This window comes from Diabrotica virgifera, chromosome 7, assembly GCF_917563875.1.
Source record: "Diabrotica virgifera virgifera chromosome 7, PGI_DIABVI_V3a".
Taxonomy (NCBI): Eukaryota; Metazoa; Arthropoda; class Insecta; order Coleoptera; family Chrysomelidae; genus Diabrotica; species Diabrotica virgifera.
Genome location: NC_065449.1, coordinates 86559992 through 86584427, shown reverse-complemented (window position 1 = coordinate 86584427; position 24436 = coordinate 86559992). Strand labels below are relative to the sequence as shown.

General features: G+C 33.5%; 1 protein-coding gene across 1 annotated transcript in view; it reads left to right on the top strand.

Annotated features, from left to right (window-relative positions):
* LOC114328881 (acetylcholine receptor subunit alpha-like 1) overlaps positions 1-24436 on the top strand; it is a 349590-nt gene that overhangs the window by 307018 nt on the left and 18136 nt on the right. The window contains exons 7-8 of the mRNA XM_050655379.1: positions 5227-5506; positions 17762-18040. Of these exons, the coding sequence (XP_050511336.1) occupies positions 5227-5506; positions 17762-18040 (559 nt within the window). The remainder of the gene's footprint in view (positions 1-5226; positions 5507-17761; positions 18041-24436) is intronic.

Genomic DNA, 24436 nt, shown 5'->3' with positions numbered 1-24436 from the left:
AATGAACATATTCACTCGCAAATAACTCGAAAAGTGTTAACTTGGCGAAAAAGCTCTATAGAACAAAAGTTACTTAAAATTAATCAGTTTACCCATTTCCGGACTTATTTTAGACATATATTTTTTCACCCCCAAGAGGGGGTGAAAGTCACCCCAGGGCAAAAGCACACATCGGCACAATATCACTTTTCTTCTTTGACATGTAAGCTGTACGTACCTATGCCAAATTTCATGTCAATCCAAGCGGTTCTTTAAAATTTAGAGCAAAAACCGTGAAAGAATGGACTATTTCACTATTTCCATAAAAATCATTTATTTTTTCCTAAATGCCTTGGTCTATGTGTATTTTATTGTTATGATCCAAAAATCTAAAATAATATCTGCCCGGGCCAAAAAATTAGTAGAATTTATAAAAAAAAATAATTTTTAATTATTATTTATTCTGGACAAAATTATGTCGGGCACCCCTTGTTTTTAATAATTTTTAACATAATTGATTACATATCATTTAATTTCTATCCATTAAATAGATCAGTGAAGGTCGTTGTTATATCGGATCTTATACGAAATACTGCGAAATGCAATTCTCCATATCATTACCGGTACTCAAATACAAAAGTAACAAAAGTAATCAAAGTAACGAATACTGTAAATGATTACAGTGGAACCCCGATAAGTCGGCCCCCGATAACCCGGAAGTCCGGCTAACCCGGACCGATTTTCATCAGATAAACATTTTGATTTTCAATATTTTGTATTTTTCGATTTAATTGTGGCTTATTTCCAATCAAAATAGTTAATTATCAGACAAACCTTTCAACAATAAAAATGTATGTAATATAATATTTGAGAGATAATGTGTACTTATGTGTGTAATTTGAACTATACGATATTAAAAATAAAGACATAAAATAAAGACAGTGTTCTTCGAGAGACCAGACGGTAGAAGATCAGTGGGCCGTTCCAGAAAAAGATGGAAGGATGATGTTGAAACCGATCTATCTAGGATTGGGGTACAACAATGGCAAATCGAAGCGCAAGATCGCAGACGATGGAGGGCCATAGTGGATGCGGCGAAGACTCACCCCGAGTTGTAAAGCCAGTCAAGAAGAAGAAGATATTAAAAATGACTCATAGCACACGCCGCAGAAACAACAGCCACCTGTCTGTAGTATCTATTCCTTTTTATTTCAAACTGTCAGCATTGTTTAGGAAAGACCATTTAAAAAATTCTTTTATAAACAATGGTCCTTAGTATTGTGTGTCTTGTATTGTTCGCTTCCATTTGCTTACGTTTGGGTTTGGTGTTTTTTTAGTAATTTTAATGAGTAGGTATTATACTGTGCATATTTATAAATATATTTCATGTTATTTCAATTCTAACGGAGTTTATCTGTAAGTATACCGTATTTTATTAATTTTTACCATATTCTCCGGCTATCTCGGATTTTCGATAACCCGGATCGGTCGCGGTCCCGATTAATCCGAGTTATCGAGGTTCCACTGTACTTTATACAAAAGTAACGATTTTTAACGATTACTTGAAAGTAACTATAATCAACATCACTACATAATATATTCAGTTCCGATACGCAGTGCTCGAAGTGTTTGTGTCCTTCCCGCCCATTTTTCTGCCCAATTCACAAGAAGGTTAATAAACTATCTGTGAAAATTACAGAGGAACCACACTTTAGAAGTGGTATATGTAAGGTATTAGCAAACATTATTTAGAAGTAAGTAGAATAAAAACCTAAGAAACAGAGATAATAGCAGAATACCAGGCCGGTTTCAGACCTGGAAGAACAACTACAACTAACCAAATGTTTATGCTAAATTTATTACAAAATAACATTTATTAACAAATCTTAGGTTTTCATATGCTCTTTATTGATTTTAAATAGACCCACTACTCCATCTCGCGAAACGGACTAAACGTGACTAAACGAAGCAATGAGATCACTAGGAGTACCATAGAAACAGATACGATTAATTAAAATGACGCTAACTAATCCAGTTACTTTATTAAGTCATGATAGAAGGAAATCTTACAAATCAGTTTAACGTCAATAGACGATTAAAACATGGAGACAACAGACTTCAACCTAGTGCCAGAATAGATCATTAGAGGAGCCAATGTCCAGACAAGCGCCTAAATAAAAGAATCTGAAAGATTCTGAACTTCGAAGAATGTCTAGAAAATTTGAAGAAGATAGAAAATACGGCCTGACTATAAATCAAGAAAACTTAAAGTATATGGAAATAGGTAGGGAAAATACAGAAGAAAGTAAATGGATCACTCTAGGGAGAAATGGGAGAGAGTATAACTTTGAGAAGGCAACAGAATTTGAGTACCTTGGAGTAACTGTTACAAATAAAGAAGGCGAAGAGAGAGTAGGATCATTAAGCCCACTGTTGAAGGCAAAAACCTGTCCAGGGCAGCCAATATTCAAACTAATGGAGCAATAGCGAGACCAACGGTGTTGTATGTATGTGAAACTTGGAAAATGGATCACAAAAAAGAAAAAGGGATTTCGGAGAGGAAAATTTTGAAATTTTTTTTGGTGGGAAACACCTTTTTGATAGTATAAAAAGCTCTAACAGGGAATGGCGCAGAAACACAAACAGGAGCTAATACTGATGTCTAGTATAAGACACAATAAATCTAAAAGTAGAGTAGATTTTATGTAATCAAATGTACCATTCTCAAATAAAACCCCACGAACGCACTTAAAAACACTGACAATATTAATTTAATTAAATCGAAATTAACTCGAAAAAGAAACTTTTTTTTTATTTAGCTCCTTTTAATTTACAATCTGTTATTACTCATAACAATAAGTAAATTTTATGACAATTATTAGAAGAACAAATGACATGTAGGAATTCTCTCCAGTGAGAGGCTTCCTTTAACATATAATTAACAAAGTTAATAATGTAGTGGTAAATATTAATTAATTTTACTTAAATCTGTTTATTAAGTCTGTAGGCTTAAAACGCTTTAGTCAACGCACTTCATCGGTGACATTAAACAGTTCGCGCACTAGTCATTAGAGTGAGCACTAGTTTTGTTTTTGTATTTTTCATTGTACTTTGTGACTTCAGTTTTTATGGATTGAACTTGGAGGTCTTTTTCTATTATGTTGTTAGAAACATACCACGGAGCATTGGTTATAATTCGAAGAACTTTGTTCGGGAATCTTTGTATGATTTCTAGGTTTGAATTGCTAGCAGAACCCCATAATTGAATTCCATACGTCCATATTGGCTTCAGTACTGCTTTATATATTAAGATCTTATTTGTGAGATTTAATTGTGATTTCCTGCCAATAAGCCAGTAAAGTTTTCTTAGTTTGAGACCCAATTGTTTTCGTTTTGCAAATATATGTGTTCTCCATGTTAATCTTCTGTCAAGATGTAAACCTAAATATTTGACTTCATTTCTCTGAGTAATCATTTGATTATTTAATAACACTGCTGGACATATACCTCTTCTTAGCGCAAAGGTAACATGGATTGATTATTTTGGTATCATGAACTCGAATTTTCCATTTTTTTTAACCATGCTTGGATATTATTAAGGCTGGCTTGTAAGTTTCTTGAGGCAGTTACTGGATCATGATGTGAGGCGAGTATTGCAGTGTCCTCTGCGAAGGTTGCTGTTATTGTAGTTCTTGAAGTTGGTAGATCTGCAGTAAAAATCTGGTACAGCATTGGTCCTAACACGCTGCTTTGCGGTACTCCTGATTTTATTTGGTATAATTCTGGATATTCCAAATGGCATTTAACTGAAAATAATCTGTCAGATAAGTAAAATTTTAGAAGTTCATAATACGGATGAGGCAATAGGTTTTTTAGTTTATAGAGTAGACCTTTGTGCCAGACTTTATCTAACGCTTGGCTTATGTCAAGAAACGCTGCTGAGCAATATCGCTTATTTTCAAAGTCGTTGCTGATATGTTTTATTCTATGGTTCCATGTTCTTGTCTAAACCCAAATTGATGTTCTGGTATGAGATTTTTGCTATCTAGTATTGGCTTGATGCGTTTCATTATTAATATTTCCAGCACTTTGGAAAGCACAGGCAGTAAACTTATTGGCCTATATAATGTTAATTCCTCTAGTTTTTTCCTGGTTTTGGGATCATTATTATAACTGCCATTTTCAGTTGTTTCGGAAAATAATTTAATCTTATTATTGAATTAAAAATTTGTAATATTGCCGTTATTCCTTTCTTTGTTAATTTTTGTAGTATCCTACCCGTTATCAGAAAAAGAAACTCAAGGCATGTATCCACTCTTATGCTCGGCACATCTACACACAGTGCATACTTTCGCGCTCCCGTTCGTGCAACGGAATGTGCTTCATCTCAGCGTTCCAACCGGTGCGGTGGCGGTTTATATGGAGAGGAGCGCATGCCGTATCCATTGGAGTAGTTGCAGGGAGCGCGGAGCGCAAGAGGTTCGCAAGCATAGTGGATACGAGTCTTTAGAATCTTAAAATTTGGAAGTCGAAAAATGAACAAAGAAATTATTTTTTTCTACGAGCGTGCAAAAATGCCTACTTTCTCGCACGCATTTTAGTTTAGACAGTTTTACTTTTCCGCACGCGTTTTACTTTTCCGCGCGCGTTTTACTTTTCCGCACTCGTGTTAACTTAGATATGTTAATATGGCCTTAAAGTAATTGTAATACATGCAATAAACTAATATTTAAATGTTAGTTACTAATTTATTTCAAATATATCGTATTGTGTACATGTTTTAATGAAATTAACGCGAGAATTCGATGAAATAAAATAATTTTGACATAATATTCGAAAGTCAATCAGTAGACAATAACAGTAGTTTTGATTCGTCGTCATGGAAACCAAGATTGTCGTCATGCTAACCAATTATGCTGAAACTTTGGTTTCGACAACCTTGTCAAAGAATTAATTTGTGTATATATTTTCATATTAATTAAATTAATTGATTAAGATTTGGTCATTTTTTAAAAACTCGTAGAAAAAATATTGTTCCTAACGCTTGCAGAAAGTCTCGTTCGGCAAAACTGCAGTCGCGTGCGGAAAAGTATGACTTTCTGCACTTGTTAGGAAAATAACTATATAACTTTTGTAATTTATCCTCAAAAGATATCTGCTAGAAATCGAGGTAGAAAATTTAGATAGAAATAGTTTTATATAATTTAAGTAGTATATAATTATTTCTAAAAGACAATATTGTTGCAGGTACCAGCAGTACGAAACGAAAAGTACTACAGTTGTTGTGAAGAACCCTATCCCGACATAATTTTCTATATCACCTTAAGAAGAAAAACCCTCTTTTACACTGTAAATTTAATTATACCCTGTGTGGGGATTTCCTTTCTCTCTATTCTGGTATTTTACTTACCATCAGATTCGGGAGAGAAAGTATCCTTATCCATTTCTATTCTGTTGTCCCTCACTGTGTTCTTTCTGCTACTGGTGGAGATTATTCCTCCAACTTCCATAACAGTGCCTCTGCTAGGTAAGTCAAACTTTGAATATTTTTAAATTTAAAAAAATGATAAGGTAAATATATCTATTTAGGAAATTGCGAATTCTGAGAACATAGTTCTATTAAAAGACCATACAACTTGTAATTTTTTGGACATAATACTCTGTGTATTATAAATAATTTATACAGGGTGTAACAAACATGCAGGTCATAAATTAAATAACATATTCTGGGACCAAAAATAGATCGCTTGAACCGAACTTACCTTACTATAAATGTGCACATAAAAAAAGTTACAGCCCTTTGAAGTTACAAAATGAAAATCGATTTTTTCCAATATATCGGAAACTATTAGAGATTTTTTATTAAAAATGGACATGTGGCATTTTTATGGCAAGAACATCTTAAAAAAATTATACTGAAATTTGTGCACCCCATAAAAATTTTATGAGGGTTTTGTCCCCTTAAACCCGCCAAACTTTTGTGTACGTTTCAATTAAATTATTGTGGTACCATTAGTTAAACACAATGTTTTTAAATATTCTTTATCTCTTAGTACTTTTTCGAAAAGTCAGTTTTTATTGAGATATTTTGAATATTTGTCAAATCCACCACATATTTGAATATGGTTAAGCACGATTATAGAGACCAAAATAAATTATAGAGATTAAAATATGAAAATTCTTACATTTTAGGTATATTTTGAGCCATATTAAAAAAAAGCCTCATCTCGATAAAAGGTGGCTTATCGAAAAAATACTCATCATTCACTTTGCCTTATCCCTATGCGGGGTCGGCTTCCCTAATTGCATTTCTCCACATAATTCTATCTTGGGTCATATCAATATTAATCCCCTTTACCAACATGTCCTGCCTTATGGTCTCCCCCCAGGTCTTCTTTGGTCTTCTTCTCCTACTCCTTCCAGGAATCTGCACTTCAGCTATTCTTCGTATTGAGTGATTAACGTCTCGACGTTGAACATGACCAAACTATCTTAACCTATGCTCTCTCATTTTGGCATCAATTGGTGCCACACCTAGACTTCCCCTAACATTCTCATTTCTAATTTTATCCTTCTTTGTCACTCCACTCATCCATCTAAGCATTCTCATTTCCGCCACATGCATTCGTTGTTCCTCTTTCTTCTTTACTGCCCAACATTCAGTTCCGTACATCATAGCCGGTCTTATGGCTGTTTTATAGAATTTTCCCTTCAGCTTCATTGGAATTTTTCTGTCACACAACACACCACTCGCTTCTTTCCACTTCATCCATCCAGCCCTAATTCTACTGCATGCATCTCCATCTATTTCTCCATTACTCTGTAATACCGATCCCAGGTACTTAAAACTATTGCTTTTTACAATCAGTACACCATCCAAAGATACCATTTTATTTGTAGTAGCTCCATCTTTAAATGAACATTCCAAATACTGTTTTTGTCTTACTAAGTTTTAAACCTTTTTCCTCCAGAGCTTGTCTCCACTGTTCCAGTTTTTGTTCTAAGTTTCTTTCACTATTTCCTACTAACACGACATCATCAGCATACATTAAGCACCATGGAATGTTACCCTGTAGTTTCGCTGTTATCTCGACCAAAACTAATGAGAATAAATACGGACTAAGCACAGAGCCTTGGTGCAATCCTACTTTCACATGAAATTTATGTCTCTCCCACACCTGTCCTAACACTAGTCGTTACTCCCTCATACATATCCCTCACAATCTTTACATATTCACCAGGGACTCCTTTCTTATTGAGTGCCCACTACAGAATCTCTCGAGGAACTCTATCATATGCTTTCTCAAGATCAATGAATACCATATGAGCGTTTGTTTCTTTACTCCTGTATTTTTCCATCAACTGCCTTATAATGAAAATTGCATCTGTTGCTGATCTGCCCTGCATAAAGCCAAATTGATTCTCGGATATTTCGGTCTCTTCACGTATCGGTCTATCAATTACTCTTCCCGATACTCTTATCGAAAAAATACTAAGAGGTAAAAAAGTTTTAAAAACACTGTGTTTATATAATGGCACCACAATAATAGTTTAATTGGTACGTACACAAACATTTGGGGGGTTTAAAGGAACAAAACCTCCATAAAATTTTTATGTATATTAAAAAAGAAGTAGCATCCCGATAACAACTGGCTTATCGAAAAAATACTAAGAGATAATAAAGTTTTAAAAATATTGCGTTTAACTAACGGCACCACAATAATAATTTAATTTGAACGTACACAAAAGTTTGGGTGGGTTTAAGGGAACAAAACCCCATAAAACTTTTATGGGGTGTACAAATGTCACTGTTATTTTTTTAAGATGTTCCTGCCACAAGAATGCCACATGTCCATTTTCAATAAAAAATCTCTAAGAGTTTTCGATATATTAAAAAAAATCGATTGTTATTTTGTAACTTCAAAGGGCTTTAACTTTTTTAAGTGCATATTTGTACTAATAGTCTAGGCGCCAGAAGGGTCACCGTGTCCTTTTCAATTCTGATGGACAAACTCAACGGTTTCTTATGGATTTATGGCTACTGATTACGAATTTCGAGGGTGGATTTCGATCCGAGTGGTCAAAAAATTGGTATAAACAATTTAATTGTTTATAAATTGTTTATAAGGCTTTGGCTCAAAAACCAAAAGGGATAGAAAAGAATGTTTCAAATAAGATTTGTTCGTTTATAAAAAACGAAGAACAAAACGTTTACTAAACTTAAATCCAACAGTTAGAACTCAAGATATTGTAAAATTAGTGCACAATGCAAATTGCAAAATAAGTATTTTTTGAAGCTTTATCTATCGTAGCTTCTACGTGTGCAAATGAGCCTTAGAAGGTTTCATTTTAAAGCTTCATTAATAGACTTCCAAACAAAGTTTGTTAAATTACTTGATCTTCATTTATTTTGAAGTTATGCCAATTTGAAGTTATAATTTTCTTAAAAAAATTGTACATTAATTTGTTTATAAGGGTTTCAAGTTCATTTGAGCTGTAAACATTTGTACTTTAATTAACAATACTGATAGAAGAACTCAAAAGGAACATTTTGAGCTTTTTAAAATGTTCGTAAGTTTATTTTTGGTAAAGATATCGATATTTTAATGGCGAGCTATGAGGCGCAAAATCGGCTCACAGTCAAGTATGTAAGTATTTTTCGACGCTTTATCGATCCTAACTCGGCTTCTACGCACGCAAAGGAGCCAATATGTGATATCCATATAAAAATGAATCGAGTTCTTATACAGCATCATCATTGCATATAAAATGAGCATTTATGTTGTAGCGGCATACACACAATTGACGTGCCTTGATGATGTTGCAAAAGAACTAGATCCACTTTATATGGTTATCAAATAGATAATTAGATTCTGAAGCCCCAGAAAGGTTTAGTTTTACTGCCTACAAGAACAGACTTAGTACCACCATGTAACTGTAAAAATTGCTCTAAGAACTTATGCAGATGTAAAAAAGCTGAGATTCTCTGTATACCTCGATGCAGATGCATGAAAGATAATGTTTGTAAAAATAGAACTAATAAATAATATCAACTTACTTTTTAGTTATATTACTAAAATATTAGTTTTTAATGTTTTTTTTTTCTCATTTAGTACAAAAAAATAGAAGACAAAGTAAATAGAATGCAAGGTGATACGAGGTACAGTATGATGATTTAATTATAAGAATTATATGATAAAATTTGATTAGGATCTTCAAAAATAAAAAAATGAAGATAACGTATATATACATAGAAATTATAATTTGCATCGAGAAGTTAGCGCGTGAACCTTTACGCGGTGAGCCAATCTCGCGCCTCAGAGCGCGCTATTAAAATATCGATATCTTGACCAAAAATACACATACGAACATTTTCTTAAGCTCAAAATGTTGGTTTTGAGTTCTTCTATCATTATTGTTAATTAAAGTATAAATGTTTATAGCTTAAATTGGTTTGAAACCCTTATAGTAATGTACGATTTTTTTAAGAAAATTTTAATTTCAAACGGAGATAACTTTAAAACAAATGAAGACAAAGTAATTTAACAAACTTTGTTTGCAAGCATATTTATTAAGCTTTAAAATAACACCTTCTAATGCTCATTTGCATGCGTACAAGCCGAGTTACGATCTATAAAGCTTCGAAAAATGGTTATTTTGCAATTTGCATTGTGCACTAACTTTACAATATCTTGAGTTCTAATTGTTGGATTTAAGTTTAGTAAACGTTTTCTTTTTCGTTTCTTATTAACGAGCAAATTTGATTTAAAACATTCCTTTTTCCTTTTTATCTCTTTTAGTTTATGAGCCAGAGCCTTATAAACAATTTATAAACAATTAAAATGTTTATAACAATTTTTTGACTACTCGGATCGAATTCCACCATCGAAATTCGTAATAAGCAGCCAAAAATCCATAAGAAACCGTTGAGTTTGTCCATCAGAATTGAAAAAGACACGGTGACCTCTATTTGGCGCTTATACTAAAGGTAAGTTAGGTTCAATCGATTTATTTTTGGTCCCAGAATATGTGATTTACTTTATGACCTGCATTTTTGTTACAACCTGTATAAAGAGTAGTGAATTGTCGAAGAAACCATGTGTAAAAGACTATTATACAGAGTGTTTCATTAATAATTGGAATTATTTTAACTGTAGAGTGCTGGGCTCAAAATATTAAGATTTAACCCAAATCATCTAGTCCGAAAACGCATCCTAAGGGAGCTAGAGCTCATCTTGTAATTAGTTTTTTTAAATACCTCCAGAACGCTGCTATTTAGAAAAACGAAAACTGGTACGCCTATTTATCTTCCAGATATACATCAGTTCAACGGTAGGGCAACGATTATTTTATCGCATAACTTTTTTGTCTTTATTTTTAAGCATTTTAACACTGGAGTGTTAGACTAATGTTAGACTTTGGCCTCCATTTTTTTGAGAAGCAATTCGCTGATTATTGAGCTGAAAGACCTTTCTTTTCCTCCCCTTTCGGATCTTGTATTACGTAACGAAATTTTCTGCACATTCTCAATGGTAATTACGCATATTCTCAACATAGCGTATGGTCCTAAAGTTTTGGGAAAAATTTCAAAAGCATATAACTCTGACCACAATAATCTTATATTTTTATTAAATTATTCAACAACGTAACTTAACTATCCTTATTATAAATCAAAATTCAAATGACAGAAAAGGGACCATTATTTTCGATTTGCCTAATAATTCCCCTGACACGTTTAGTCCTGTCGCCAGGGGGGGTACAACGGCCTCGTTAATTCAGATGGACTTACCCAAGTTTTTTTTATGTATTTTGACCCGTCGAACACGAATTTTTTGGGTAACAGTTGATCCGGATGTCGATAAGATTGTTATAGACCAAGAACTTGAGAAATCAAATAACAGCGATTTTTGGCAAAACAAAACAATATTTTGTATTTTTTGGGTCATTTTAAGCAAAAAATATTTCTACAAGTTTTTTAGTAGGATGCACAGTTTTCGAGATAAACGCGGTTGAACTTTCAAAAAATCGAAAAACTGCAATTTTTAAACCCGAATAACTTTTGATTAAAAAATAAAATAGCAATTCTGCTTAGCGCCTTTGAAAGTTCAAGTCAAATTATGTCGGTTTTGATTATTTGCATTGCTAAAAATTTATTGTGTTATTGTTAAACAAAGCTACAAACAACTAGTGCGTGAGTGATGTTTCTATGATTTCTCATTTAAAATCGAACGAGTAGGTAGAATAGGTACTAGTGCAATCAAGACTATTTCTACGTTACATGCGTTAAAACACATGTAAAAGCACGGGAAACCCTACGTGTTTATAGCTTTGTTAAACAATAAAAAAATAAATTTTTACCAATGGAAATAATCAAAACCGATATAATTTGACTTAAACTTTTAAATGCGGTAAGCAGACTTGCTATTTTATTTTTTAATCAAAAGTTATTCGGGTTCAAAAATTGCAATTTTTCGATTTTTTTAAAGTTCAACCGCGTTTATCTCGAAAACTGTGCATCCTACGAAAAAACTTGTAGAAATATTTTTTACTTAAAATGGCCCAAAAAATACAAAATAGTGTTTTGTTTTGCCAAAAATCGCTGTTATTTGATTCCTCAAGTTCTTGGTCTATAACAATCTTATCGACATCCGGATCAACTGTTACCCAAAAAATTCGTGTTCTACGGGTCAAAATACATAAAAAAAACTTGAGTAAGTCCATCTGAATTAACGAGGCCGTTGTACCCCCCCTGGCGACAGGACTAAATATAGGGCTGTAAGATAAAGCCAGCCTCAGAAATTGCACACCATACCAAAATTTTGTCCTCAAATGTTTTCTTACTTTTGAATTTTATTTCATCAGGGACATTTTCGTAATCGTTCGTGTAAAACCCATCGTTACCCTTCATCTCAGAGTTGGACAAAGTAAAATATTTTTCATCGTCCATCACGATCAACTTGTTGACGAAATGCACTCGCCTTAACGCGCGGCAACATCTCGGAATTCTCTCTAATTGATCCTCTGTGTATTTTGGAGCTTTCCTTGTTTTAAAGTAGATAATATTGTTACTCGATAGGGTCCTGTATACTGTAGTCTTTCCAACATGAAATTTTCTGGCCAGTTTTCGCTGTGAGACCCCAATTTTGTTCTTAGCTGCTTTAATCAGTCTTGCCTCTCTTATATGGTTCAAAATCCGCGGTCGGCCACTTTTACGCAAGTTAACACATGGTATCCCTTCTTCACATTCTCTGATTGTGCGACAAATTGTTGATTTGCTTATGTTTTGATCTCGATAAATATTAACAATATCTCGTTTCGACATTCGTCCAACCATATTATAAACACCTCGACGAATATCAATTTTATAAGACATTTTGCAGAGCACAAACCAAAATATTCTGCTTTGTTTATTAAATGTCAATAACTGATGACATTTCAATTCCATGGCCTTCTTTGTTAAATGCATTTTGCTTCTCAATCAGACCAGGTGAAATTTTTCCCAAAACTTTAGGACCATACGTTATCATCATCATCATTGTCTCTACAATCCATGGTGGGTCTTGGCCTATCCCAGAATCAGCTTACATTCCTTCCTATCCTTCGCCTTGGTTTTCCAATTTCGCACTCCTAACACTCGCAAGTCGCTTTCCATCTGGTCCTTAAATCGTGCTCTAAGCCTGCCTCTTCTCCTCACTTCATTCGGTCACTGGCTATAAATGTGTTTCGACAGCTCCACCTCATTCATTCCCTCTACGTAGCCTAGCCATCGTAGCCTGTTTATTTTGACAGATATACCAATACTAGGCCCACTATAAAGACGGTAAAGCTCAAAATTATATCGTCTACGCCATAATCCGTTTTCCTGTACGCCTTTATAGATATGCCTGAGGATATTACGTCCAAAACAGCCTAACCGTTCTTCATTAGGTTTTGTTATCGTACACGTTTCTGACGCGCAAAGCGTCGTTTTCACGCTACTTCTTATTGTACGTTTTGTGTGTCATGCAAAACGTACGACAAAACGTAAGTTTTGTCAATAAGCGGATTTAATTTTTTCGATTCGACAAGCCGTACTAGACCTGGATCCCGCGTAAGAAAAAAAAGTTGATTAATAGCAAGCTGAAAATTTGTTAATAGCTTCAGGGTGTCTAGTCGGATAAACTTTGATATATGAGAACACTGGAACAGGGGAAGTTTTAACGGTGGAGCATGATAAACGTGTCGTCCTGACAAGTTTATGATGGTGAAAAATAGCAAGTTGTTTTTAAGTTTATCCAATAGCCAACGTTATATAATATATGAAAAAATGTTTGTCCGACAAAAAGGTTGGGCATTTTAACGAGTCCGACACGTAGAACATGTCACATCACAGGAACTATGTTGGTGATGAATAGCAGTCTGATTTTTGCATGAGAGTTTATTGAAAGGTTAAAAAAGCAATTGGAAGTTCTGTCGGACAAAATGAATGGGAAATTTTCCTAGTCGGACATTCTAAACATGTAAGATATAGACAAAAATGTTGGTGATAAATAGCAAGCTAATTTTGATTTGTTTATGTACAAATTATATTTTGTAACGCAAAAAGTTATATGTCGGACAAAAAGTTTGGGCAAATCGAAGGAAATAAATAAAAAGCATTTTTTCAGAATGACTTAGTCACATATTGATAAAGCTATTTTAGTTGTATATTATTATTTATATTCACATATTTGCATGTGCATATAAGATATACATGCACACTCCAAAAACAGTGAGGTAAGTATCAATGCATGTATATATTGCAAAACAATTATTTTTTTGGGTGGAGTTTGTTCTAGATATTCTCAAAATGACAATAAAAAATGTCAAAGAACATATGAAAGCAATCTCTTAGGGTTTTCTAATTAGGCGCATCAGAAAGTACGGAAAATTTCCTACAAAAAACGTTGTATACATTTTTTTCCATACTCAAATCTTAACCCTGTAAACGACATTGAAAAATGTGAAGAGTAAAACTTCGGTGCTTTTAAGAATAGACGTAAATATGACACATTATGCTTAGAAGTATGTATTAGAAGGCTGCATTTGTCAGTGTGACACTTTGTGCTATACAAAGTAGTATTTGAAAGTACATGGTCTCTGAGTTTCTGTTTGCCACGTGTGTTGGAAATTAAAATTTATATTAACTATGGAGTGTTTTTGTGTCTATTTTTGAGTGTCAACAGTTTAAATTTTAAGTCGCCAAATCAAAAGTGAAACCATTCAACGGAAAATTTTTGAGTAATTTTCGAACATTTTACAAAGTTAGTAAAATACTTGGTCATCAATTCAATGAGGTTCAGTTGCCAGATAATTGTGAAAGTTTTATTGAATATCATTCTTCGTGCTATAATGCTTTGCTTGATTGAAAAAGGGTACCTAAATAAATTATTACTAAAATTGTATAACGTAATTTTTCTCAACTTTCTACAAATGAAATAATAATGTAATTAATGTCACATGGCAAGAAATAATTTGCTGCCAAAATAAATCGATTAGTTTAAATTTGAAGTTACGATTGCAATTTATTATGAATTATTGTCAAAAGTGACAGTTTTTCTTAAATGGAAATGTATTACAACACCTTTTAAATGCCATTGACAGAGTGGGAAGAGAGTTTGGCCTAAATATAAACTGTTCAAAAACAAAGTACATGGTATTTAGCCGTTTGGCCCATCAAGATTCACGGTTATATGTTGATGGTCATATGATTCAAAGAGTACCCAGTTTTAAATATCTTGGTTGCCATATTACTGAACAACTAGATCCAGATAAAGAGATAAAATGTAGAATCGAGATAGCCCGCACGACATTTTTAAAAATGAGGTCATTCTTCTGTAATGATACCTTGCAACTTCAACTTCGAAAGCGCATGATTAAATGCTACATTTGGTCAGTCCTCTTGTATGGTGTCGAAGCATGGACATTAAAAATATCCACCATTAACCGTTTGGAGGCCTTTGAAATGTGGCTGCACAGACGTATTCTAAAAATACCATGGACGGCTATGCTGACAAATGTGGCAGTCCTTAAGAGAGCAAATGCTACCCGCGAGCTGCTTGATAACATCAAATATAGAAAGATGACCTATTTTGGACACGTAGTAAGGGGAGACCGGTATAATATTCTTCAACTTATTATGATGGGTAAAATCGAAGGACGCAGAGGAATTGGTAGAAAGCAGGCCTCTTGGTTGAAGAATATCCGGGAGTGGACAGGAATAAAGAAAGCAGAACACCTATTTAGAATAGCTCGAGACAGAGACAGTTTCGCCATGTTAATCGCCAACGTCAAGGGGACTTGATAGGGCACGTTAAGAAGAAGAAGGAAATGTATTCATAGACATAAGGGTAGACAGGGAATACAGTGCAAAAGTCGATAGGTGGTCTATCTATCTCTTTTAACCAAGCGATCCCGCGCATGTGGCAGACAAAGATAGCTAGACCACTCAATCCATAATATAATTTGGCTGATCTACTATAAATGTATTACAGTGAGGTATCTAAATGATGTTGACATAAATCGAAAGATATCGATTGTAATTGACTGCAGGTACTTTTGACATAGAATAATCACCCCTTATTGAAATTTCAAAAATTATTTTTTTTAAATTGTCCGACTACAAAATCTACCCCTTATTTTTTTCCGACAACAGTCATTCTTGGTAAGGAATAATTTACTTAATTAAATTTCGTCTTTGTCGGAAAGCTATTTATCACCAGCATTTTTGTCTATATCTTACCTGTTTAGAATGTCCGACTACGAAAACTTCCCATTAATTTTGTCGGACAGAACTTCCAATTGATTTTTTAACCTTTCATTAAACTCTCATGCAAAAATCATACTGCTATTCATCACCAACATAATTCCTGTGATGTGACATGTTCTACGTGTCGGACTCGTTAAAATGCCCAACATTTTTGTCGGACAAACATTTTCGCATATATTACATAACGTTGGCTATCGAATAAACTTAAAAACAACTTGCTATTTTGCACAATCATAAACTTGTCAGGATGACACGTTTATCATGCTCCACAGTTAAAACTTCCCCTGTTCCAGTGTTCCCGTGCATCAAAGTTTGTCCGACTAGACACCGTTAAGCTATTAACAAATTTTCAGTCAACTTTTCTTTCTTACGCGGGATCCAGGTCTACTTTTGCTGTTTTCACGTTACGTCTTATTGTACGTTTTGTGTGATAGGACAAATCCTATACATTTTTCGATTCGACAAGACGTACGTTTTTCTATTTACACGCCACATTATACACTGGACAAAACGTACGTTTTGCATGACATACAAAAAGTACAATAAGACGTAGCGTGAAAACGAGCCTTAAGTGAGGACGGGCTTGTCTTGATTAGAGTCCTGTATATCGATATTTTTGTTCTTTTTGTGACTAAGTTTGATGTTAAAGGTTTCTTGAATCCATATCGATTTGCTAGATATACAATACGTCTGTAAATTTTGGCAGTTACTGTATTACTTTGGTTGATTTGGGAGCCTATATATAAGAACTCTCTTACACCTTCGAAAGTATATTATGTTCCAACCGTTAGATTTTCAGGTTCTGCTACTTGATTATTATTTGTGACCTTTGAACCAAGTACACCTTTCTTCTTGAAACGATATCAATGTCATCTGCATAACGCTAGTATTTGTTCACTTCTATTATTCTCAACATATACTTTTCCTAAAAATTAATGTGCTATGAATCTACTAATACCATGAAAATGTTGTGTGGGAACTTACGGCAAAACGAAGTTCATTTTTGTATTTAGCGGATCAAAAACCATACAAATCAATTAATATTTTCAAACTCCGTTTTCAAATTCTTTTTGTAGAAGTCGCAAGTATAGAGAAAGAAATCATAATTTAACTGTTTTAAATGATAACTGTGTTATATTAATAGCATTTTATTACTTCACTTCATTTTTAAAATTCGAACATTTTTTTAAGTAATAGTAGAGGAGGAAGGTATGCTAAATTTGCAGTTAGTCGAGCGTTATGGGGGCCTATGGGGTTGTGAAGAGTAGGTCCTAAAACCAAAAAAGTTAAGTTAAGTTTCCCATAAATTCGCCATTTCGCCATCTATCCATAATTCGAAAAAATGTCTCCAATAAAAGTTGCTTATTTTTACGTAGAAAATTCAAATCTGCAATAAAAATTGGGGGCTCCTATTTAAGATTTTAAAGTAACCCTCTACTCCACCTCCGTGGGGGTGGTGTTTGGTGCCATTCGATAGATTTTTTAAAAATATTGAATACGTATATTTTGCAGTTTTTCGGTCTGATATTCATTTCGCGAAATATCGCGGGGTTCTTATTTAAAATTTTACATTTACTCCCCACCCCTTTACGTGAGGGGTCGTGTTTGGCATCATTCGATAGATTTTGAAAACTATTGAACACGTACTTTTTAGTTTTTTGATTATTCATTTTGCGAAATATTCCTTTTTTGTGAAACTTTGTGATACGCCCATTTCCTTACTCCCCGCTCAAATCGTTAGATTTTTGATGTATACACTCTATTACATGTACTTAACTTACCTTATCTTAATCTGACGATTTCGATGTTTTTCTAAGGATAGAGTTTTTTCTTTCGAACTCCCCTGTATTACGAGCCAATATATGGTAGTAGAGGTACATTTACAGGGTAAAATGTTTCTCCCGATGTCTCGATAATCTGAAGCGCTCGAATAACTGCAAAAATCCCCGCTGGGGCTCCCATACCATAATATTATTAATCTTAATCTATTTTTAGGAAAATACTTGCTCTTCACAATGTTGTTGTGTACCTTGTCAGTAGTTGTCACCATAGCTGTCCTGAATGTAAATTTTCGATCGCCGGTTACACACAAGCTAGCACCATGGGTAAAAGTTTTCTTTATTGAATTTTTACCGAAATTCCTTTTCATCGAACGTCCTCGGAAAGAAGACGATGACAAAAGTCAAGATAGTATGTTGACCGACGTCATCCAAGTTCCGATGATTGATAATTGCAAACCTTACGAAAAAACCTCGTTCGACAGTTTCGATTTAGGTAAGTCGCTAATATTTTTAAACGTTTATACACACATCAAAATAATTTAGAGGAGACCTAAATATTTAGCTTTAAATCAATGTTACCTGCAAATATAAAAATAAATTTATGATTTTAATATTTTTGTTGTTTTTTCGATTATTTTACCAACTTTCACGGTAATGCTGACAAAAATGGCTATCAAAAATTTATCAAATCTTCAATATGCATTTTTTTCTAACGTATGTCCTAAAAGTTTTGGCACAAACATTGGCTTTAATTTTAACGAAAACAAAATAACATCAAGTTGCATTTGGAAACAAAAGCTTTTTTATATTGTCTACTATCAGTTAAGATTTATTTATTTTGAAGTTTTCACTTTATAAATATATTTTAAATTTATAAATTTTTAAGTTTTAAATTTTAAAGTATAAATTAGAAATAAGGAAAGGTATCTACAACTTGGGTGGGTGTGTACTCAAATCTGAAACCTGTAGAATATTTCAAAATGAAAACAATTCACGAAGAATATTTTATATAATATTAACGGAGTGCGATCAAGGAATAACAGCCATGGATGAGTAGTGTGACCAACTCAAATTCAGTCGAATTCGGGACAATGCTGAAAAAAATACCTGAATCCGGGACTTTTCAATGAAAATCGGGCCATTTCTATGTTGACAATTATATTTTTGATGGGATTAAGCCACAATTGGTAATGGTAATTACATTTTTGTTAGTTTTTGACGTCTCCACTTTCAATCCGGAAGTCGTTCTCAAACTTTGAGAAAAATTAGAAAATCAACTGATGGACTTTTATGTAAATATAACCTTTTATATGTTAATATAAAAAAATAATTATCATTACAATCAATTGGCGCTTAATCCCATCAAAAATATAATTGTCAAACATGCCACAAGAAAACAGCTTCAGAACAATTTTATGTTGATTACATCTTACTACATATACTACATACTTGTTGAACAATTGATGAATTTGCTTAAAAATCATAGAAAGAAGAAAGCTTTTAAAAATCAAATATTTTCTCGTCCCACCAATTCAGTGTGATGTTAATTCTTGGAAGAATAACGTATTCAAAATTTCAAAGTAGAATTTTACCAAAATGTTGAAAATTCGGATGGCCCGAAAGCATTGTCCGGGACGCCGGGACACAACTTCGTAATTCGGGCCATGTCCTGGATTTTTCGGACTAGTTGGTCACACTATGGATGAGTGATGAATCTACCAAAATGTGAAAAATCACGCGCATTTACTGCACATAAGTCAGAGAAATTGGTGAGAATTGCAAACACCAGCTTGGAATGGAAACTAGAAGATTGGCTCGTCAATACAGATCTTCTAAGAGTTCGATATCGTTGGAATTGAGGAGGAATCATCTTAAATATCTAAAGAGACGTAAGTGCCCCAAATACTCTTAAGCGCAACTCCTTCAGACCTGCTATTACTAAAGAGATACCCAAAACTGGTTTCTACAACACCAAATACCCTGTGTTTTCAAAAACAATAATTCTCCAAACTTGCCACAGGCTCGCCCACTGAAGGATTTTTGGGCTTTACTGTCTAGGAAAGTTTATCATAGAGGCTGAGAAGCCCAAGATGAAGAACAATTAAGACGGCAAATTTATGAACAGCTAAGAGAAATTGATCTAAATTCCGCCCAGGACCTCCTGAAAGACATTCGAAGAAATTTGCGTCTAGTAGAGAAGAATGGGCCACTCCAAATAAATTGAAAGTATAGTTTAGTTAAGCATTGAGTTGTAATTTAAGATAACCAGTTAGTGTTTAAATAGATTTCTTCATTAACAAGAAAATTCGATAAACATTTAGTGGCAAAACTTTTAGGACATACGTTATAAGATATAGAGTACCTAATATTTCTCTATCTGTACTTGATTTTCGATGTCTATGTGGATTTTTATTTAGTTTTGCAATTGGAAATAATGGAGAGACATCATTTAAATCGCGAAATGCAGTGGCGTGCTATCGGGATGCTTAGACCTAGCAGAAGTCAAAGAGACGTTGCTGAGGTCCTCCACACGAACAGTAATGTCATTAATTGTTTGTGATTATGGTATCATAAAACTGGTGACGTTACTGAACGTCATATAGGCCGTACAAAGACAACTAACCATATTAACAATTAACCATATTTGGTTGCAAGCTTTGCGAGATCTCAATATAACTGTATCATAATTACAAATGAGGCTTCAGGAGACCTATCAGGTGTTTGTAAGTTTCCAAACTATTAGAAGTAAACTGCATGAAGTAGGTCTAAATGCTAGTAGACCTGTGAGAGCGCCTGTGTTATCCAGACGAAATCGCGTTCATCGACTTCAGTGGTCACAAGAACACGTAAATTGGGTGTTCGCAGATGAGTACCGATTTGAGTTTGTACCAGATACGAGACGGATAAGAAGTTGGAGACGGTCTGGCAATGCTGAACGATTGATCAACTTGCTGGAGATTCATAGACAGCAAGGCGGCAGTATAATGGTATGAGGTGGCATTACTCTTGGTGGAAGAACTAATGTCGTTTGTCTGGAACGGTTTCTATACGCAACAGACTACCGCGATATTATTATCGAACATATTTTTGTATCCTTAACATAGGCTGTTTCTTAATTTCAATTAATGAACGACAATGCGCGTCCACGTACTGCCAGGGTCTTGTAAACATTTCTTGAAGATAATGAAACTGAGATTTTATTATGGCCTGCACAATCGCCAGATTTAAACCCAATTGAGCATGTATGGGACGTATTGGGCAGATGCATTTTACAATAAAATATTACGTTCAATACAAGGCAGCAATTGTTTGAGGGCCTTTCAATGGTGTGGAGCAGAATACCGCAGCAAGACATTGACCATCTGATCATGAGTTAGCTTAACAGATGTAGGGCAGTTACCAATAACCGTGTAGGTCATACTCTACTAATTTAACCTAAAGATGATTACTTTTTTAGAACTTGAGAGGCAACAAATTAGTTTTTTCTTAGGTTTCCATTGTTTGACTTATGAAGTTCTCTCTTAATTTTTTTAAGAGCTATTACGATAATTCTAAAAAAAATGTTTATTTTATATTTGGGACCATTGTTTAAACCTTTTTTTTTTTAAATATTTTTAATAATTTATCTGAAATCCTTCTGTAATCTCGCATTTTGTTTTTGTCCCCTAGATTATTTTGATGTGTGTATTGTAGTACGGGATCCGAATCTAGGTCGTTCTTTACCCATCAGTTTACCAAAAGGAATATTTTTTATTAAATTTCATACATAGACAAATTAATACGTCTTGCATGGCTTGCCTATCAAAATATGTTCTTGTTCTTCTTCTTCAAGTGCCGTCTCCTAATCGGAGGTTGGATATCATCATCACTATATTTACTCTATCCACCGCTGCTCTAAAGACTATCTTTACTCTATCCACTGCTGCTCTAAAGCATAGCTATGTTCATAGCTATCCAAATCAGCATTAAACACATTTTTGTGATGTTTTTTTTTCAAGTAAGGTGGAAATAGTAAATAGTTTATTTTTTAAATTAAATAAACATATCGAGTACAATTCAAAGAATATTTAGAAAAAAGTTCAAGGAAAAATATTGAAAAATATGCCAACGGTAGCCAATTTTTACAGACACCTCAAAAAAAATGGATTTTGCGATTTACATCAGAACTCGTCATTAGAGCATGTGAAACAAAAAATTCAAAAAATTGTATTAGCTTATGAGTTTTTGAGGTAACACTGTCGAGTTTTTTAGTTTTAACGATTTTTAACTTTTTGGTATCAATGGACAGCATTACCTCACAAAATGTCTAAAGAAAATATATACAAAATTTCAGGTAGATCGGTCACGTAGTTTTATAATATCCACCGCCTTTAAAAAACAGATTTGAGAAAAACGCGTTTAAAGTTTTGTCAACTTTTATTTTCAATTTGATTTTTGTCTGTCAAATCGTAAAGGGACGCACACCGGAATATGTTTTTAAATCGCGAAGTAATAAACAACGTTAACTAAACAAAGTTAATTAACATTTTTTAATTAAGTGAAGGGAGATGGTTTGAAAATTTTGAAATTTTTGAAATTTTTGTTCTTTTTATTATTTTAAATGAACGGATACGCCTTCAAGAATACTCTCTGAAAATTTCATAATTTATATCAACAAAATTACCGGAAATATAGATTCCTACCTTCGAGTCGCTTGCAACGTTCAACAGCTGTTCCCATTCTCTTTTGTAAATTACTCCGCGATTCAAAAATATATTCTGGTGCGCATCACTTTACGATTTGACAGACAAAAAAGAAATTGAAAATAAAATTTGACAAAACTTTAAACGCGTTTTTCTCAAAACTGCTTTTTTTCAAAGACGTTGGATATTGTAACTCAAAAACTACTTGACCGATTCACCTGAAATTTTATATTATTTCTTTAGACATTTCGTGAGATAACGCTGTCGATATATTTTTTGCTTTATGCTTGTTTTTTGTTTAACAATAATAAGTATGTTGATTTTCAGCAATTTTTTGCAAAAAAAATTCGTTGTTTTGACTTCTGAGTGGTACCAAAAAGTCAAAAACCGATAAAACTAAAAAACTCAACAGCTTTACCTCGAGAAACTCATAGGCTAATAAAATCTTTTTGAATTTTCTGTTTCACGTGATTTAATGACGAGTTCTGATGTCCACCGCAAAATCCATTTTGTTTAGGTGTCTGTAAAAATTTGCTACTGTTGACTTATTTTTCAATATTTTTCCTTGATTTTTTTTAATATTCTTTGAATTGCACTGAATACATTAATTTATTTATTTAAAAATAAAATAATTCTTCCGAATTTTCAAAAAAAAATTGATTGAAATGTTGATTTCAAACCCTACGTCCCCCTTTGTAGGCGCAAAATTTGCTTGCAGTGCTTTTTAAATGCATTCATTGTTTTCAAATCCTGTGAAAACTGATTAGTATTTTTAAAAAACTTAAACTCAGAATAAAAGATTACATTATTATCCAGGGCCGAAAGTCCCTGAAAACCTCTGTAATATTTATTTGAATAAGTTACAGGGGTGAAAAAAAAAGAGAAAATTGAGTTTAATTTTTAATTTCAAATATCTTATTTAAAAGAAAACTATCGTTTATTTTAAGGGAATTTCGGCCCTCGGTAATAATCTAATCTTTCGATCTATGTTTAAATTTTTCAAAAATATTTATTAATTTTTTCAGGATGCAAAAAAATGAATGGATTTGAAAAGCATGGCAAGGAAAATTTTGCGCCTATGCTCTTAAGGATAACTATGAACAAATTTTGATATACAAGCCATACAAGTCGTATTTGTCTATACATATATGAAATTTAATAGAAAAAATGTTTCATCCGTTAAACAGATGGATGATGGATGAAGGTCGACATAGATTAAGATCTTGGACCATTGGATTTCTACGGAAATATCAAAGCATAACCCAATATATTATCCGCATACAAATCTTAGAGAACTAGTTCCGAAGTGGGAATAGAAACGTCAAATAAATTTAATTTTAATGTAAACTATTAAATAATAATAAATTAAAAATATTATTAAATAATTTAAATAATAAATTAAACCTATTATGTATAAGGTTGCCATAAATTTTGAAGAATGCTCTTTTGTGTAAGAAAATATATATTTTTTATTATTTCTTACTTTAAAGACCTTTGAAAATACTTCTTGCCTGAAAATTGCTGTAATAAAATGGCTGGCAAAAAAGCAATTTGTCTGCATTAAACTGTATATACCTAAGCAATTTTAGAAAATTGCTGGAATGAATATTTTAGGATGAATTTAAAAAGGTGTAATCCAAAAATATTATAAATCATTTGTATAATTAGTCACCTAAAGTCTTACAACTTGCATTGTACATTACAACCAAATGTTTAGTTACATTTTAAAGTGCATAAAATGCATCCAAAAGTGCATAAACATATCAAAATAAGTATACTATTGGTCCGATTTTGTTACTCGTGAGTTTTTGGGGTCGCTGAAGACGAATAAGCCATCAGAACCGACCAGAGGAGCACCTGGTGCCCAGGTTCACTGCTAAGGCACAGTATAGGAGGAATTCATCCTATACTGTGGCTAAGGCACGTTATCTGAAATTTCGAGGGTTTTCGCCACTAAATTGATGCACACAGATTACTCGGGGGTTTTGGGGTCGCCGAACAAGCATATGCCATAAAAACCGACCCCCGGTGCACCTGCTGCCTAAAAAACCTCCAAACTCCAGAAGATAACATGCCTTAGCAGAGACTTAGGGCACCGGGTGTCCGGGGATCGGTATCAAACTATAAAACAGAATAAAACATGAACACATAAATGAGATGTGAATAAAACATGAACACACATAATCGTATGTATGGTTGGTTGCCTA